Source organism: Myzus persicae, unplaced genomic scaffold, assembly GCF_001856785.1.
Source record: "Myzus persicae strain clone G006 unplaced genomic scaffold, MPER_G0061.0, whole genome shotgun sequence".
Lineage (NCBI taxonomy): Eukaryota > Metazoa > Arthropoda > Insecta > Hemiptera > Aphididae > Myzus > Myzus persicae.
Window position 1 is genome coordinate 362,668 of NW_019101958.1, and position 17,011 is coordinate 379,678.

At 28.8% G+C, this 17,011-nt stretch overlaps 1 protein-coding gene across 2 annotated transcripts in view; it reads right to left on the reverse strand.

Moving 5' to 3' along the window:
- The window catches only part of LOC111030856 (glutamate decarboxylase), a 98,700-nt gene extending 82,854 nt beyond the window's left edge, over positions 1 to 15,846 (reverse strand). Inside the window, exon 1 of one of the 2 annotated variants that reach the window (XM_022310552.1) lies at positions 15,827 to 15,846. In XM_022310552.1, coding sequence (XP_022166244.1) covers positions 15,827 to 15,829 — 3 coding nt within the window. In that variant the 5' untranslated portion in view covers positions 15,830 to 15,846. Of the gene's footprint in view, positions 1 to 4,982; positions 5,096 to 15,826 lie in introns of those variants that run through there. The other variant, XM_022310551.1, reaches the window with a different exon arrangement.
- Positions 15,847 to 17,011: the final 1,165 nt, after the last annotated feature.

Sequence of the window (17,011 nt, forward strand, 5' to 3'; positions counted from 1 at the left end):
TCCATGTATAGTATATAAACATCACAATATTACGTATTTTCTAGCATAAATTGTCGTATTTATATTAATATTTGTCTTAAAAAAAAATAAATAATAAAAAATAAAAGTATTGGTATAATACAATAATCATAATAATGTCGAAAAATTAAAAGTATTCATGTATTAATAAAAAAAATAAAAATTTTATGTTATAACTGTTTTAAGAATATAGGTAGTATAATATAATGAAAATAATTTTAAAAAAATAATAAAAGTATTCATATATTAATAAAAAAATGTTGTGTTATATAAATAAAAATTTGACTATTGTTTTGGCAAAAACTTAAGTTATTTTTTTAAATTAACGTTTATCTTAACGAGTTAACGAAAACATATGAGTAACTTTTGACTTAACTTAACTTTATTATTTTAAAATAATTTAACTTATCGAGTTAAAAAAAATCGTTAGCTTGACCATCCTTGGTAATAGGTATACATATATATATTATAGGTAAGGTATATAGATAATGATAATTACTCGGGCCGCAACTAACCTATACCTAAAATATTATCGGGCCGGAATTCACCGGTCTCCAACACCGGAAACAGCAAGTCGGGCCGCAACTCACCCACAGCCAAAAAAAAATATGCCTATTAAAACATAAGCCTACCATTTTATAACGGAAGAAAAAGTTATAATTTGTAGCTCGTGATAAGAAATAAATGTTTATGAAATACACGAACAGTTGAACAGTCGATGTAAAATATTATCTATATCTGTCCCAAATAAGTTAGTTTATTAATTTGTTTTCTGATGTCCAATCAGCTGTTACCTGGTTGCGTTGATAGTGAAATATTATGGTAAGACATGATAAAACCCTGTCAATAAAAGGTATTCAGTTATAAAAAATTGTACGTTTAATTTCAGTCATAGACTATACTCGACTGTGATAAAATCGATAGTTTTCACAGAATTCTTATTTTTTCAATTTTTCGTATAGTTCAAATTCTTAAAATAATATTCTCAGATCTATAGAACCAAATATTTTATTATATTATTCTTTGTAGGAATATTATATTTATAATATATTATACTAAAATGTTCTATATGAAAATTACGTGAGAAAATGGTATTGCAATGAAAAATGCAGTTAAATGGGTAAAAACTAAAGTTCTGCTGTACATTAGATGTAGGTTAAATTCATTTTTGTTCAAAAAATTACATTTGAAAATGTCATTGTGTGTTTAAAATATAATGTTATACTCTAAAAGTTTCATATACCCACGAATAATATTTTTAAATTATAACAAAATAACTAAATCGTAATTCTTGCCTTTAATATGTAATGTCGTTCAAATATAAACTTTAAATGCCTGTAAAAAATAACTATGTTTATATATTTTTTAGATTTATAGTATGAACTATTTACGAGAACCGCTGTTTTAAACATTCAATCCTTAGCTATACAAATTGAACATTTTATAATTTTTTAACTACTAAATAATTTAAAAATAAGATATACATTCAAAAAAATATTAGTTTAGATTTTAGATTTTAATTATTTAGATTTCATCTTTAGAGATGTTATCCATGAATGTTATATTCACAAGGTTAATTTCACATTTACATTCCTTTCTACTTTTTAGTGTGTAACACTACAAATAATTACCCTACAATAAATTATAATTGATATATCATGTAAGTATGATGTATTTGAATAGTATGACAGTTTACCTCAATTTACCTTTTTTCACGGCTTAAAAATTACAATATGATATACAAATCTGCCTTGATGATAACTGATACAAATATTTAGTTGATTATAGATCATTAAAAAAGAAAAAAATGATAACTTTAGTGGTCAACATGATTTTTTAGCTTAAATGTAATTTGAATAAAAAACAACCATTAGATTTTGGGAAGGTTTTTTACTTCTACAGTTGTAGTATATAAATGATCTACTTTCGAATTAAAAAAAAAATACCTTTATATTAATGATTTTCTATTGAAAATTTAAAAATATTTTATGTATCTACCTACATATATTATGTGTCTATATCACTTATGTCTCTCCGTGATGTTGTATACAAAACCTTCACTTTGAAATTATGTATGGCAGATATTAATGTTCTATAGTGCATTGGAGTTTGTACTTTAGTTATAATTGTTTAATGAAATAGTTCAAAATGTTTTAACTATTTTTAAATGTGCTCGACACAACACTTAAAAGAAACAACTAAGCATTAAATTGAAAGCGTGTCACTACTTACTTGTAATAGTTTAATGGATATTTTATGTGCAAAATTAAATATTCACTGCGGCACTCAAAAATTAAACTATTATATAATATAGTACTTAAAAACTCACCATGAAATATTTGTTTAAAAAAATGCTTTGTACCAATGTTCGAATAAAATGATAACATTATATATATATCATCGGGTTGAAACAAAAGATAGAAAAAAGGGATCACTTTTAAAACCCAATATTTCCCTATAGGCAGATACATATATTATAATTATTTAAGCAATTTCAACTTTCAACAATGCACGTTTTTGTTTGAATGTTCCTGTGTTGTAACTTTAAATTTTTTTATTTTATTTGATTAATTATTGCGCTTTGAGAATCATAATTTATTACACGTGTTCATTTTAATTGTTTATATTTATATATTTTTTTATATTTTCTATATCTATTGTTCAATGGTTATGATTTTTTTTAGACATTTTCATGATCGAATACTCTTTTTATTTTAAAATATAAACATATGTATGAATCCAATTTTTTATTTTGGTATTAATCCAATTAATTATGAGATACAAATGTTATTTTTCACACGTAATAATATATTCAAATAAAGTAGACTTATATATTAGTAAATAATAAAATGTTTGTTATTCGGTTAATTCTCCATTTTAGCTATGGACATTTATATCAAACATCTACAATTATAAATGTGTTCATAAAATATATTTTTCATTTAAATTAAACAAAAGAATATTTAGAGCTTTGTGTGATATAGTATATATTAGGTACTTACATAGCTCGACAAACATAAATAATGTTTCTTATGAGTTGTATCCATCAAAATTCGTAATAAATAAAATTCTTGACCGATTTCATACGGTTTAAAATTTAGTGAATAGGTAGATAGATAGTTTTAAAAGTAAACGATACAAAACTAAAATCTATGAGTATTGTGAAATACGTGTACAATTATTAAATTATTGAAAATTAATTTTGTGAAATTAGGCAATTAACTGCAACCAATTAGTATTGTACAAATATCTCTGTTTTAACGCAATTGGCGTGTTCTTCTTCTTTCAATATTAATTGATTGGTAAAATGTTCGATGAAAATATACAATTTTAATCTACAAGTGTACGAGGCTAAAAATAATATACAATTTAACACCTTAAAATGTAATTTGCCTGCATAGGTGCATAAAGTGTGGGGAATTTAGAGGGCAAGCCCCCCCCCCCCAAATATTTTCTAATATTTTCTTAAGCTTATTAAATATTATATTATAGTAGATCTCTATCCCTTCAAATCTCAAACGCCTATATTTGCGCATATACCAAAGTAAGAGACGAATAATGATAAGTTAATTGTATTGTACAACTATATAATTATTATTAATAAATCAATTAGCCAGTGACTCGATTTAAAAAGCGCTCAGCTTAATTTTATCGTATTATAAATTTGTAACCATCTCGTGTGTTCCGATATTCCTTATATAAAAAATAAATGGTCGAATGGGTAGTTGATAAATCGAATATACTCGAAGATATACAATTATACGGAACTTGAAATTTCACTCATATGAAAAATCACAGCCCGCACCTAAAATAAATGATCGGAAGGATAATTGAATGGAGCACAAAATATAATGCATTTCACTTTAAGGGAAATTACCGTCAACTGTACAGTCCTTTATTATATAAAATAATAGATTCATCGTTTCGCTCGCACAGTAGTCAGCTATGGTAATAATATTTACAATGTCTCAAATACTTTGAAGTTTAAACGGCTACTTAGCGTCAAGTGAAATATTATTGGCCTTCACAGACAAAGTAATACTTAGGTACTTCAATACATGAGTGACGTTTTTTGCGAGCACTTCACGTACCTACATATGGCGCAATATTACCGAATAATATATAATAATTAATAGTGATCGATATTTATCGTCGTTACAAAGATTTAAAATAGTATTTATTACGTTTAGAAAGTATCTTTTTTTGTGCAAATTGTATATTTGTTAATTCAACTAATTTATGAGTTCCTATATGATTATGAAATTATAGGCATTACGGGATTGTTTTCAAATTTGGCTTGTCAATATAATATAATAAATGTTACAACACAAACGTTTAAAAAATTGATGAAATACTTATTATATAGGTACCGTTACGGTTTGAATAAATTATTTATACGTAAAAACTAAAAATATCAGATTATGAACTCATGATTTTGGGTTCGAATTGTGTCTATACTGCCAAAATTTTACGACAAACTATTTCAAATTTCACTATTGCATTAAACTTATTTTGAAATTTTTTCTGCCCTCAAAAGCGTCCATAAAAAATACCATTTTAAAACCAATAAATCTCTCACTTTGCTTTGAATATAAAGTACTCCACGATGTCTGAACACTACGTGTAAAAAAATTATTACATTTTAATTCAACTAATATAGGTACTCGTATATGAAGAACAAACACAAAGTTATAAAACAAACAACAACTCAAGAAAATTATTTATACCTTTTTTATGACTTTCGAGACTACGTGACCACGAGTCTATGCTTATAATGGTAATATACTTTTTACTTAAGTTATAACTTTTAAATGTTGTGATTTACATATGATTTTGATATACCAGCACAATTAATAAATTAACAATAACACATTTATGCATTTTGAAAGGAATAGTTCAAGCACAATTTAGCAGAATTGGTGTCTAGTTTATGGAAAATTAATCATGAAATTATCATGACTTACCGTATTATCAATATTGTATTGTGATTGCTTTTCCATTTCAAAATTCAACACTAAAAATGTCACAATATAAAAAAAATATTAAATTGAAATAAAAATAGCAACTCGTTGTGTTTAAGTTATTACAAACAATTTTTTTAAATAAAATATTTGTATTATTTTTTGACACTCTTATATACCTACATTCAGAAATCGTTATCTTATCTTAATTATTACTCAGCTTTATATTCATCATATTAGTCAACATAAAAGTCGTATTATACTAAATTATAGCCTTAAGCTGACTTAAAAATTAAAATGAATTAATTATAATTGATTACAATAATTAGTTGTTAGTCCTCGTGTATAAAACAAACAGTCGATAATTTATATTGTTTATTATGTAGCTCATATATTCATCGTATCCGACTATTCCCATTTCTCTTCTATTACATATTTTAGTGTTGCATAACTTTGGTCATCTATTAAGATATTAATCAAATTAATACAATTAAGAAATTTTTAGTGTCTACTAATACCACTTATACATTGAGTGTATACATTATTGGATAAGTGCCTATTGAAAATCAGTTGTGTTATGTAGTTCGCTACGAATGGATATAATCCTATGTTATTTATTTATTTATTTGTATATTTTAAACGGGCGAACCCAGTTATAATTATTTTATACATAAGTATAGGATTTACATAGTAGAATAATATTTGTTATTTCATTACTATTAATCTTAAATATTATAATATGCAAGTATAGATAGTAAAATAATTGGTAAATATACAGGTTCAAGTAATATATATGTAATGTGACAGTTATGATTTAAATAATTCACTGAAAGAAAATGGTTAAGCATACAAAATATAAATGTAAACAATGGAACTTAACTCACAGAGATATTGACAGAGAATGTAAAATTTATACAGCCAAAAGATTATTTAGGTAATAATTAAAATTATTTAAGGAGACCCAAGAAAACAAATCAATATTTGAATAATTATCTAGTTGCATTAATCTATTTATGATCTTTTTATTATCAACTATCAAGCCGTTTAGCCATTAATTATATTCCTTTGTATACCATTACCCGAATTGAACCTTTTTGATATCATTGAAGGAGGGGAAAAAACCAAGTCTACCCAATCCTTTCAAAAGGATTTCAAAGAAACCGAATTAAAAAAAAATCCCAAAAAACTGGTAATTATAATTAGACCGTAAGACGCTAAAACTCATTATGTGGTCAGTGGCCGACGTCTGCCTTATCTTACTTTCGCTTTGCGCTTAACAATGAGCAAACTAAGTAAATCGTCAAACATGGCACCAGCATAAATAATCAAGCACACTTATGTAATAAAATATATAAAATTATGAACTAAAAGACTAAAACAAATAAACTAGGAGTCCACATGCAGAGTGCATCACCTCTCTTCTCTTCATCACTGGGTGGCCTCCCTCCTCATACCATATCATCATGTAAATAAAATGTACTTTATCGTCATCATATTTTCCTATTACACTTACAAAGTATGGATTGTTAATTGTCTAATAAAAATTATTTTTAAAAAGAATAAAAAAAAGTACCTATTCTATTTTGTGATTACGAAAACGAAATTAAAAGATTAGAATTTCATAAGAAAAAAAAGATAAATATAATTTAAAAATTCACCAAGTTAGTAAATATATAGTGTTATTTGATTCGAAAAACAACCAAGGAAGCTGATTTGCAGTATAATTTAAGTTTTAAATGTATAGATATACTTCGTAAGTTGTCATTGAGTAGATCAATCATGTTTATGTAAGTGTTAAATTTTAGTTCAATATTCACACATTGTAGGTACTCTAAAAACGATTATGATCAGAGACGACGTGTCAGCCTCTATTTTTAAGAATATTTTGTAATATAAGAAATTAAGTATTTTTACTTTAAGTACCTAATTCATAATTTTAATATAAATTAAAATCTAAAACTGAACGGTTTCTAATTACATTAATATTACATACCTAGTAATTACTAATAATAAGTTTAATGGTTACATTTCAATAAATGTATATCATATTTGTTTTGTCTTAATAGTTAATAAGTGGGTGTGTATAGTTGTAATTGTCTATCCGTGGACAACATCTACACAGTAAAATTTACGTTCAGAATAATCCTTTATACATACTCTGTTTAATTTATCATAAGAGTAGTTTGACCTATGATCAAATTAAAAGGTATGAATAGTATATATAGGGCCCCATATAGACTTTTTTTTAAATATTTTAGTTTTAAAACAAATTATGAGTATTTTAAAATTATAAATTTTTTTTAATTCGAAATAGATTTATCGATGTGGTTTCTAAATAATATTTTTAACTTGAAATTTGATAATAGTCAATTAAGTATGATATTAAAAATAACAGATTAAAACATATTATTTTGAACATACAATCTGGTATTCAAAAGGTAATCAGTTCTCACACATTACGACATTAGTAAAGGTTAGAGTCCGGACACAATTTACCGCCACCGCGGCGGCACCGCCAAGATAAAAGAATTTTGCAGTGTGTGGGACCTTAAGACGGATTATCACATGTGGTTATGAAGTTATATATTTTATAATTAGCAATTCAAAATTATATTATGAAAAACTAAGTTTAGTTTTTGCCCTCCCTTCAATTTGTTCTGTGTTCATGTATGAGAAGTCAATGAATGTTAGTGTGTGTTAAAAAATTTAATTCGTTATCGAGTACCGGCCACTCACCGGCTGCATATAAGTTTCCACACGCTCAGGTACATGTCAATGATACAGATTTTATCAAATATTTTCCATGCTGTTCAAATGACAAAATGCCAAAAAGCTAGACAAAACTGGGAGATTTGAATTTGAATTTTGAAAACGGATTTTAATTATTCATTGTGTTTGTTAGGGAATGTTAGAACGGATTTTGTTTACTCAAATTCTTCGATAAAATATCGACAATTTAAAACATAAGAATTTTGGTATTTTATACATTTAAGTACGCCATTAGTGTTTGTAATAATGATACATTTCATAGCTTTAGTAGAGTTGTTGAAGATTTTTAATTATTTGCATTTTGCATAATTAATATCCATCAAACCCTGAAAGTCCCACAGTCTCGTATAGCTTTTGACCTGGTGTATATGATTATTTGTCCTGCACCAGATCCATTAAATAGTATTTTTACCATAGTATTAACAACTTCAGTATATTCGACGAGAATATTTAATGAATATTAGTGTAGGTGTACATTATTACTTAGTGCAATATCGTGATTACAATGTGTAAACTCAAAAATATGTACATATTATTTAACTTTAAATCAACTTTGAGTGGATTTTAATACTATGTTTAAAACCATAGAGTATGCTTGTAAAGAGGAAATACAGTAAAAAAATAAGCATCATAATAGCACCGTTATAATCTCTTTAATTTTTCAACATCAATGCTGTCAGATAAAACTGTGGTGGGTCATATGGCTACATTTGACGGAGATTAAAAAAAATTCATTCCAGAATATTGATCGTTATTAAGAACTAATAAATAAAAATGGGAAAGTGAGGGTATGATGGCCGTATGGGATATCTTCCGCATGACCTCCCCCCAAGCTTTTTTGAGTAAGTTACTGTTTGCTCTATAATGGTACCACGGTATCACGATCTTACAGTATACGGATATTATGACAAGATGATCAAAAAGTAATAAATGTTAAGTTTTTTTCTATTAAATAACGTGTCTTGTCTTCAAAAATAACCCTGAGAAGTCTTTAAGTCTCCATGAATTAAGCGTAATACAATTTTTACACTTAACAATTAATTCCTAAACATATTTGTATAATATACCTATATACAGGCATACAGTACTCAATGAGTATTATATTATACACATATTGAAAAATGTTAACTTCAAAAAACCTCGAAATTCAAAAATGTAGTTATAAACAAAAAAGTCCTCGTACGGACCCCTGCCAATGTTTAGAGGTTGAGAGACATATTTCCGAGTAGCTCTTGAAGATCTGGTCGACACACGTTGTGTAATATACAAAGATGATGAGGGGTATCTCGTATCTGATACTCCCTCCATACCCTTTTTTATATATAGATAATAGGTTAGGTTTTTTTCCACAGATTTTACCCCCACCCCCCCCCCAATATAAAGGTTATTTATTTATGTCACTGCAACACACTCCTAAGGTGAAGACTTCGTCTTTATTAATTTGCAATTCAAATTGTTTTAATTTAAAAATAACCGAGTAGGTACTGCAGATTTTAGACGAACCCGTTTTCCATGTCACCAATTGTATTGTATACGTCACACAACGGGTTTAACCGTGATCGGTAACCACCTCCTGAGATCCGATGTTATACGTCTAAATCGTCATAATGATGAAAACCAAAATCATTATAAATAAAACATGCGATGGCTTGAAATACGTATACGTTGAGTATTGAGTGTGTTTAACAAATAAATCGCTCACACTATTGACACATAATATACGTCTAAAATAAGTATTATAACTTTGTACTCCAGTAAGCCGCAGTTGGCAAGCGGATAAGGCGATATATCATCCGGCCATTATCTGTCCAAGTCTCTATCCTTACTTGTTGCACTTACTCTTAGACTAATATTATGTGCTTGGTCTTTATCTACTATCTAAAATTCTTGTTCGTTATTTTCTACAACATATAGGAGAGGACTATAGACCGTTGGCAGGTGAACAAATCACAAATGATTGTTTAAATAATATTCAAGTTCGTTAAAATATGAAAATCAAATATCAACATAAAAAATTGTTATAAATATTTATTGATTTTTGGATTTCAGTAAAAACTACTTGAGAGATACTTTGTATTCAATTTCCAATCATGAACTATAAACATTGAACATTTGATACGTTTTTATCTAAAAAATAATTTTAAAATTTTAAAAATTTTGACAAATTTTAAAATATAAGTAATATAATGTATAAGCTCCAAGTAGTTATAATATGCAGTTGTTTTGATTTCAATAATATTCGTTTATCGGAATCAAAAAATAAACAAAAAAATGAGTTATGTCTATATTCATACATGTATATAGTATTAGTATTATTGTGTATATTTATTACCTATCAAAACAATGTTTTGTGTCCCCGGTTAAATAAAAAATGATGCTCTAATAGTACATTTTTAAAATATCTTGTAATTTATACGTTGCGAACTGTTGTGCAATTCATATTATATTGACACATTACACGACACTCGTTTTAAATATCTATTATGTTGTTTTTTAAATTGGTTTTCAGTGTCCCTTATTACTAACAGATATGTGAACTGCATGTACTGACAATGTCTGACATGTATTTTATTATCTACGTTGCTTTATTTTTTACCGAGTACCGATTAGTTAAGTTCTTACAGGTTGCCACAATCTGAAATCCCTGAACAAATATTATCAAATGCACTTGTTTACACTATCCGCCATTGGGTTGTTACGATATAACTTTTCCAATCAGCTTAATGGCTGTGTAATGATAAATAGTCAATGATACCTATAATATTTAAATAGCCAAACAAACAGAAATATGAAAACTCTTCGTAACCTCTATTCAAATAGAATTAGGTACATGATTTAAACTCGTCACAACTACATAGTATACATAAGAAATCATCGTAAACCATATAATATGCACTTGTAACAATTTACGTGTATTGTACATAAGGGCTTAATGCATTCTAAAATATAATTATAATAATATTATGTACATAAATTTGAGAGTAGTTAGCAAAGGTATAAGTATGGTACTAGTAAGTCAATTGAATTTAGTAAAATCACTATATTATAATAGTACATAGGTGCCTATAACATATAAGAAATCCATAATGGGTCTATACAAGATTTTCATACTCTACGTCAATATTGTCTGACTAATGTTTAATACCGTAACGCTTATTGGACAATAATACAACTCTACAAAATAGCGTTGTGGTTGTTTTTTGAATTTTCATTCGAATGAAGTGTCATGATATCATGAAAGCAATAAAAAAATAATCACATTTTCAATAATGTTTAAAATCACGCATATTTGACATTCCTTGGCTGTCAGCAGTTTAATTTTACGCTTTGAGAAACTGTATACATTGATGGGGATCAACCATTTTACCAGCTACTTGCATGTTATAAAATCAATGGTAATACTTAAGATTTTTGTCTTTTAAAGTGATGCAATACGTCATATTCTGAGACTTTTTGAGCACCAAATTTACCCAAAAAAAGTAAGAGGATGGTAAACTGATGAACCTATTTCTTAAGCGCTATGTGTCAACCGAGGTGCAATATAAAAGAAATACATACTGTACAAACTGCGATAAAACCGATACGGCACATATTGTTTCTGTTAATATTATAATAATAATTATTTGAGTTAATAACTGCGATAATTTTTATCAACCAAGAGTCATAAATTTGGAGCAGTCAACTGTTCCATACAATTTTGATTAGACATGTCAAACGAGTACAGATAATACATTTAGAGTATCTATACTTTTGAGTTTTGATAATTATTTTAGTGTTAGACGTCAGTAGAAATGCATGTACCGTGTCTTATATTTTTTTTCACAATAACCACTAATTTATCATTTTAATCTACTATATGATGCTTACATCAGGTATGATTGTAAATTAAATGGTTAATCGCACAATATTATGGTTCATTTATTTTTATAGTTAACTATTGCAGTTTCTATAATATTGTGCCCAGCAAAAATGGTCGCAGTTAGTGTGTATTCCACGTCGATGTGACGACAGAAATTGTATGATATTAGTTTTATTTTTTGTCACAGTTTACAGATCGACTTTTGGAAAAAAAGTTAATTTTGTCACAGTTTACATACAGTTAAAGAGGACACGGATAAGGTAATTATAACGTTACAACAATTAAATTATTTTAAGCCATTCGCAATAGATGTATGGATAATTATACCACCTATTTGAAAAGCTTTCAATTATTAAAAACAATAATGTGAAACGTGAAGGTTCCCTGCAAGATTATCCTTCAGGAAAACACAAACTATAATATAGGCCGGTTATAGGGCGTGAAAGTGGAACGAATGTTAACTATAGACCATTCTGTATACATATATTAGTCATTACATGTCGAATGTACGAATGCGCGGAACGACCCAATAATAATAAAGAGTTTATTATGTTCGTAATCCGTATGATTCTGAAAAAAAAATACAATAAAAATCGTTCACATCACAGTATCACGGCTGTACCGATGTCATATAACAATATTATATATTATATGGTATAAACGAACGTTATTACACGGGTGAGTGTATTTGTTTTTATAGTGTATATTGATTATTTATTTTTCATCCGCAGTGGAAATGGCCAGAAAAATATTATAGTTTTTGCGACTTCGCCGGGTCGTAATACTATAGTTACCTTAGTACCTTATACATAACCTTTTAGGTTATATATATGTGGCACACAATAATACATTTTGTTATTATACGGATGGTTTGAAAATTATAGCCAAGGAGCCCAGAAATATTCATCATTAATTGAGTTTTAAGAGCATTTTAAGTTGTAAACAAATAATATATAAAAATATCTTTAGAATTAATGCTCTTAATTTTGTATAGAAACACAATTTTTATGAGTACATACGAGTATACGCCTTTAGATGTAGTACAATATTTCTAATAATTTCTTCACTCTAGATTATAAAAAAAAAGTTTAACCTAAACTGTAAAGTTACATTAATTTTTATGTGAGCGTTTGAAGTTCAAATGTTGACAGAATTGAATATTGAAAAAATAATAATAAAGACTTCTCCTCAAACGTTATTTTGATATTTTGTTGCAATTCAAAAAATATTAATTGTAGAAACTTAAAACATTTCGCTATTACTAAAATTATATATTTTTTTATTTCATTTAAATTTCTAACTATTCGGACTAACTGTTAACTATTTATAATAAAAATTTAAAACTTTCTAATATTATTAATAAGAGGCTTAAAAATGTAGCAAACTTGTAATAACTTGCGTTATTTTTACAACAGCCTAAAAATATCATAAATACGTGTCTAAACTCAGGTAGAGTATTTTTTACGGACAATTGAAGTTAAAATTTGAATTAATTGGATACCTAACTGTTTAAATGAAATACAACGAAGTATTCTCTAACGATTTTAATTATTTTGTTGTACTAACAAGTAACAACACACTTTAATTAAAAGAATTTGAAATGCATTGCTATTATACGTATATTGGTACATTATTATTCTCTATACTAATGAAATGTTTGAAATATTTAGACATATATTATGTACAAAGGTGTAAAAAGTGTACAAGATGTACATTCGACTCCTACAGTAGCTTAGTTATCTATCTACTTTCCGTCTTTTTTCTAGATTAAAGTTAGCTATAGTCTACGTCAAATATATTAGAATAGCCATAAAAAAATCAAATTTTCCAAATAAATTTAAAATCTGGTTATTTAAAAAATTCCCGGAAAATAAAGGATTTACAAGACATTTTATAAGAACATTTTTTGTAGGTAAAGTTCTACAATTAAGACTCTATAGGTTTTTACGTGGATTTTATAGTTTTTAGTTTAAAATCGAAAAACAGATAATCTACCCCCATTAATCATTTTTAAACCCTTTTGCGGCACGTGAAGGGGGTGAGTTATTATCACTAAATTTAACCTAAATTATTTTCTTATAGTAATAACCAAAATTGGGGTTCGCTCGAAAAGAAATATTAAATTTTTTTCATAACCTATATAATATAAGGACTAGTCTACACTATTTACGAATATATATAGAACGTCTAAATAGTTATCTTTTTTCTCTCACGAGATCCCACTTTTTAAATTTCGTAGTATCAAGAAGTATAATGATTATCGAATAATGTATACACTCTATAACTCTATAAGCTGTACTATGAAACACCAATCATTTCTTAATCGTGCCTAATAATTTAATTTTAAGATGACTGAAGTAATGCAATATAGACGATAATAAACATCATGGCCGGATACCATGAATAATATTTTAATTACGTCTTATTGATTTTTTGTTTTATACTTGACAACTAGAAGACATCATTAGTTCTTGATATAAAGAATAATTTTTTTAATTTTAAAATTAGTCTTAGACTATTTTTATTACACTTCTACGTTGACGAATAAGATGAATATAAAGATGAGTAATAAAATATAATAGATAAGATAACGATTTCTGAATATATAAAAGAGTGTCAAGTAGGTCTAAATTGTATTATTGATTAGGGTGGGTTACTATTTAGGTAGAGATTTTGTCAGTTAATAAGAATGAAAAACTAAAAACGTAGGTTTAGATCCCCTCAAAAAAACTAAAATTAAAAAAACAAATAAAGTACCTATCATTTAGGTTACATTAAAGTTCGGAATTTTTTTTTTTCAGTGATAATTAGAATGACTATTTGTTTAATTATTTAATACATAGAATTTATAAGCTTATTGTTAGAGTAAAATATTATATTATTATTATCTTCAGTACTTCCACTATTAACTACATGTATACCTAGTTTAATAGATTCACTTTCATAATTTTTAGTCTGATAGTTTTTTATCAATGTCTTTATCTTTAAATGGCACATTTATTTATTTTTAACATACAGGTTCCTTCAAATATTCAACTTAAATCCTAATAACATAATATTACAGATATTATCTATTTATAAGGTATATTATAAAAACTATTTAGCCGAATTTGGTTTCGTAAAAATAAAAGATAAGAATCCAGTCAACGGAGAGGACTATATTGTAGAGTCAAAAATTCAAAAAATACCATAAACATTTTCAACATCAATGGGAATAAGAGGAGAGAAGTTGATCCCACACAATTAAAAAACTGTATATTTTTTGGGGCCTAATGGGATATTTAGAGGGGCTAAAGCTTTGATCCCTGCCTATGGCGCTAAATCCTTTATCCCTCCTGCAACGTACGCCACTGCATTCTTCGAATTTCATAAATATCACAATATGTAATTAATTTAATAGAGATATGTAGAGCTATAAATAGCTCAGAGAGGGAACGCTGTCTTTTGCAAGTATGGTATTGCGTTTGAAGAAAGTTGAGGCCGTTTTCAAAGCACTATATGATAGTGGGTTTCAAAATACATAAATACCTAATACACACTTTGATCGAAGAACTCGGCCTATAAAATGGATCAAAGTTTAAAAAATGTATAGCAAGAGATCATATTTCTTTCCAGAGATTCGATATCAATCTGCATTAAAGGTATATCGGAGTCGACGCGTTTATTGTACAAAAACTTGTCTCACAGAGAAATCTGCCAAGCCTCGTGAAATAGTCATGGTTCGATAGTTTTTTTGAAATGTATTTTTTTGACGTTATTTAAAGTTCATTCAAAAATCGAACCCCAATGTGACCTGAATAGAGTTTTCCTCATTCAAATAAAATAAAAATGATCAAAATCTTATACTATTACTATCCAACGGAGCACGATGATCGTTTTTTTCTGCAAAGTCGCTCTCGATCGTTGAAATAGTTTGATTTTATTCTTTTCGTTCGACCTTCATATTTTGACGTCACACACAGCAACGTGGTTAGAAATCGCCCAAAATGATGGTGTTTAGTAAAAATAAGCATCCGAAGCCGTTAATAAAATATTCTTTCCGCATGATGTGTTATAATAATAATAATATTACACGATGGAAAGACAGTGGTGATTGTGGGGAAGGGTTGGTGGACTTTCCATCGAGTTTTCCCTTTATCGTTGGAATTTTTCCTACTCAGAGGCGTAGATACCCAAACTACACGTATAGTATTATATTTCCGGACTTCCTGTTTCTTACCATCCGTGGTTGTGGTTGTGTTGGTCGTCGTCGTCGTCGTCTTCGTCGCCGCCGCCGCCGCCGCCACCGCAATCGTTCGCTGCTCGTCGTCCGCCCGACCCGTCAACTTCTGCGGGCGGCTCCGCGCGGGAAGTCCCCCGTCGGCCGGAACGAAGCAATGGAAGTTCGGTTAACCCCGTAAGCCCTCCCGCCGGTCCACGTCCCCGCGAACACGCTCAGCTTACGACTCGCCGCCGCCCAAAGTCACCGCCCACCCGACATCGTCGTCACGGAAACCCGGGGCCAGCCCCCACTGGACTTCCCATCGCGGAGACTTTGCCCGCTACCGCCGACCCTTCACTCTCTGTCATTTTCGCCCGAGTCTGCAGCCGGCGTCCACCGCTACAGCACGTTCGTCGCTCCTAGCCACGCGGCGTCCGCCGCCGCCGCCGCCGCTGCAGCCTTCCGTTAATTTTTAATTTAAATTTCCACCTTCTTCGCCTCTACCCCCTCATCCTTATCATCACCACTTCATCAGATCACCTCCACCGCAACCACAGCTTAAACTATAATAATGGTCGTCCTCTAAAGTGCTCGCGGCGGACAGGAAGCTTCAACCGCGACAGCAACACTCCTCAAACAAGGCGAATATTGTGGGAGAAAAAAACGTAAGTATTGTAATTCATTTTATTACGATCGCAATTATATAAATTAAACTGTATTCGATTTTATGGTGTTAAAAATCCTCGAGAGTAAAACCGGGGCACAAATTAAATATAACGTGTTCGGCTGTTTGCCTGTGACATGCCAGTGTCATTGATGGAGGCGAGTAGCGTGGTTATAAGTTTTAGATTAAATGCTTTGAACAAGAAATATATCATAACGAATATGGGGTATTTACCTTTTGGACATTGTTCAATGTCAGCTTACATAATAGATAGATTGTACATAATTTGAATGTATCTGAAACTTATTGTGTAAGGCTTATAATATGTTAATCTATAGTATTATTATAACCTCAGCAAAATAAATCATTAGGTAAGTGTTTGTAGTATGTGTTTTTACCTGCTCCTTGGATTAACTTAGTTGTTCCATTATGGCTATTATAAAGTTACGAGTTAAAAAAAAAAGGGTAGCTTTGAAAGTACTTGTAATTTTACATTGGATAAGCAGTAGATAAGTGTACAATTTAATGTATCTATAAAG